Source organism: Pollachius pollachius, assembly GCF_949987615.1.
Source record: "Pollachius pollachius genome assembly, chromosome: 5".
In the NCBI taxonomy this organism is placed as follows: domain Eukaryota; kingdom Metazoa; phylum Chordata; class Actinopteri; order Gadiformes; family Gadidae; genus Pollachius; species Pollachius pollachius.
The window spans coordinates 9332874-9336706 of NC_136938.1; the positions used below are offsets into that span (position 1 = coordinate 9332874).

The window sequence follows — 3833 nt, forward strand, 5'->3', positions numbered from 1 at the left end:
GAACGTGTACCCCCCCCCCACCCCCGGCAAAGTCCATCCAATCTGTAAATTCATCCATCCACCCACCCAGCCATCCACCCATTCACCCTCACATAGAGCCATCCATTGTGGATCAACCAATCTTTACATTCAACCATTCATCCACACATCCATCCATCCAACCACTCATCCACCCATCCCTCTATCTCGCCGTCCATCTTCAGTGTGATGTCTGTCTAATCCGTGCTGTTGCGTTTTCCCCATCGGTGCGGTGGAAGCGGGCGCTGATCTCTAATTGGAAGCTTTTAGATGCTTCCGTGTTTCTCAAACAAAGGCTTGCCTTGTGTTAAAGTAGGACAACCGCCTTTCCCTCTGCCTGTATGACGAACACACACACACATAAACACACACACACACACACACACACACACAAACATGCCGCAGACATTTTGCTGCCTTGAATGAATTAATATAAGGTGGATCTTTGTTGTGAGAGAGAGGAATCCTAGGTTGACAGGAACTCATTTTGTTGAGTTAATTGGAATACCAGAGCACACACACACACACACACACACACACTCACACACACACACACACACACACACACACACACACACACAAACACAGGAACAATAGCATAGATGTTTTCCGCCGGTTTAATGAGGGCCCTAGGCTGAAAGGGGCCCGGGGCCGACCTACAGCCTGTGAGACAACCATGCTTTTTGTTTTGTGGGAACATCAAGGGATTTGAATCTGTGTGTACATAATGTATGTAGCGGCCATTAGCTAAAGCATCTGGAGGTTGTACACAGCCCGGGAGTAGTATGGTGTTCAAAAGGGTGTGGGTTCCAACTTTGAAAGAGGAACATACAGTCGCTCAAGGAATACCTAATTATGGTTAGGTCTTAACCGTTAAGTGTTCAAATATTAAAAAAGGTAATAACACTTAAATAGTTTAACCCGTGTGCGTGTGTGTGTATGTGTGTGTGTGTGTGTGTGCATGCCTGTGTGTGCGTGCATGGGTGAGTGTGCATATCCATGTCTGCGTGTGTGCATGTGTGTGTGTGTGTGTGTGTGTGTGTGTGTGTCTGTGTGTTTGTGTGCATGTGCATCTGTGTGTTTGTACGCGTGGCTCTGTGCATGTGTGTGTGTGTGTGCGTGCGTGCCCCCTGCAGGCTACGTGCGGTTCAGGAAGGAGTACCCCGAGCTGTTTGAGAACCTGACTCCTGAGGCGGTGCGCAGCACCATGGAGGCCGGCTACCCGGTGGTCCTGCCCAGCCGGGACAAGTACGGCCGGGTGGTCCTGCTCTTCAACATCCAGAACTGGGACCTGGAGGAGATCACCTTTGACGAGGTCAGACGCACTTTCAGGCGCACTTTCAGACGCACATTCAGACGCACTTTCAGGCGCACTTTCAGACACTCCTCCGCAAGTCTGGTTTGCGACACACTCCTTAAGTAGAAGGTTGTGTGTTGGTTTGAAATAACGTGCATGTGTGCGTGTGTGTGTGTGTGCATGCGCGTGTGCGTGCATGTGTGTGCATGGGTGCGTGCGTCCGTGCATGCCCGTCTGTGTGTGTGTGTGTGTATGTGTGAATGCATGCGTGTCTGTGGGTGTGCCTGTGTGTGTGTGTGTGTGTGTGTGTCTAGACCCTGAGAGCCTACTGCGTCATCTTGGAGAAGCTGCTGGAGAACGAGGAGACGCAGATCAACGGCTTCGTGCTGATCGAGAACTTCAAGGGCTTCACCATGCAGCACGCGTCCGGGATCAAGCCCGCGGAGCTCAAGAAGATGGTGGACATGATGCAGGTCAGGGGGTCACACACAGACCTGGACCGCTCTTGCGTATACATTTCTTTTTGCTTTATTTTTATTGGGGACAAAAAAGATGAGCACAGTGCACGAACACGTAACAGGTGTTACCCTGATGTGTTGTTGTTTTCTTAAGCCTAACAAAACCATTAACGGTGAACAGTTGTCTCTGCATTTAAATGTAATGGAAATGCATACTATAAAACGTGATAAATAGTTTTCACGTTAAAATGTAATGTGTACTCGTTCTGGCTGCAAGTAAACCACTTGTCTAAGTTCCAATAAAGAAATAAGCGGGGGGGGGGGGGGTGTTAGTCCTGGGCCAGGGGTTGGTAAGGAAATGAAGTAACTTATGCAAGAGTCCCATTTTCGAGAAAATGTATTAGAAAAGCCTTTCACTGTTAAGCTTATCTTTTTCTGATTTAAGAAAGACATCCAGGCATTTCTTTAGGGATCACTGTTTTCATACCATGTCAACCCATCATTTAGGAGTCCTTCCCGGCCCGCTTCAAGGCAGTGCACGTGACCCACCAGCCCTGGTACTTCACCACCACCTTCAACGTGGTCAAACCCTTCATGAAGAGCAAGCTCCTGGAGAGGGTGAGCCCTTCTTGAGGGGAACTGAAAAAAGCAACCTTAACGGATGGATAATGGGGTCGAATTTCCCTCAGCAAAACAAACCCACACTTGCACTATAATAATGAATCCTTCTCATCCTTGAGAAGTGAAGAAGTGAGTGACTTGTAAAGTACCACATGGCACCTACACAAGGCTGCACGATTTAAAATCTCGTGGAAAGATAGATCTTTTTTTACTTTAAAGGGCAGCAAAATGTCCTCTTTAATGTAATCCGACTCACCTGTTCAGAGTTCACCTTTCCTAGACTCTGCAGCCACACCGACCCCGCCCCCCCCCTCCTACTTATTGTATATGTCCTGGCACTTAATGTACGCACTTATTGTGTGTCGTATTTAGATATAGTACTTAGTTATGTAGCATCTTATCCTAGCTTTCTTTGTTGCATACGGGGAATGGGTTAACCTAGTGATTGTTAGTGCTTTGCACTTGGTACTATGAACATCCTTACTGTACCGACAGATATATGTTTTCACCTTCTTCTGACAAATGTAATTATTGTAAGTCACTTTGGATAAAAGCGTCTGCTGAATACCCTAAATGTAAATCTAAATGTTATCATTAGTAGTTTTCACCCTGTTTAACCTCGGCGCCTCTAAATCCATCCCATAACTCACCACAGGTGTTTGTCCACGGCGATGAGCTGGACGGCTACTTCAAGGATTTCGATGCGAACCTGCTGCCAGCGGACTTTGATGGAAAAGCTCCCGTCACTGACTACAAGGCTGTGGCCTCCAAGATCTTCGGGTCTGAAGACACTGCTCTCTGAACAAGCACTGGTTAAACACCTCAGAACACCGGACGGGAACAATGCCCTCCAGTCGTTACCCATGGTGCCCTGAAACCTAGATGCTTCTTGCCTTTTCTCTCTGTTCTCAACTATCCTTGCCATTTCCCCCTTCATCTAAAACATGTATTCAATGGCAAAAAAAAAGCATCTAGAATTGAATTAGATTTTCTTTCTTTTTTTTTTACAAGTGGTCAACATTTGAGGCAAAAGGGATGTTTGTAAAAAAATATATATATATCAAGACTGAGGAAAGGTAAAACGGAATATGAAAGTTGAAAGATGGGTTGAACTTGTTTTAAATTCCCGGATGCGGTATAAAACCAGTAAAATGGTGGTAGTAAGGAACAGTTAGAAATATAACTCGAAAGAAAAGTGTTGCCTTAAAATAGTGTATTATCGACTCGGTAGGAAAGCTGAACATCTAGATGGTGTTAGCAGAGTCCTTAATATGAGGGTCTTGGAAGAACTGTAGAATAATATTTGATTAGCAGAATATCCTTGGGTACATCAGGCAAGGGTCAAACTTTGCATTGCTGTGCACGTTTTTGCCTTTTTGAAACAGCCTTATTCAATGTACAATAAAATACAAATGTATGCTTTGCGAACATATTAAATT

At 45.8% G+C, this 3833-nt stretch overlaps 1 protein-coding gene across 1 annotated transcript in view; it reads left to right on the forward strand.

Moving 5' to 3' along the window:
• The window catches only part of rlbp1a (retinaldehyde binding protein 1a), a gene marked incomplete at both ends in the record, with an annotated part of 4008 nt that extends 812 nt beyond the window's left edge, over positions 1–3196 (forward strand). The window contains 4 exons of the mRNA XM_079737405.1: positions 1155–1333; positions 1630–1788; positions 2281–2391; positions 3050–3196. Of these exons, the coding sequence (XP_079593531.1) occupies positions 1155–1333; positions 1630–1788; positions 2281–2391; positions 3050–3196 (596 nt within the window). The remainder of the gene's footprint in view (positions 1–1154; positions 1334–1629; positions 1789–2280; positions 2392–3049) is intronic.
• Between the last annotated feature and the right edge of the window lie 637 nt (positions 3197–3833).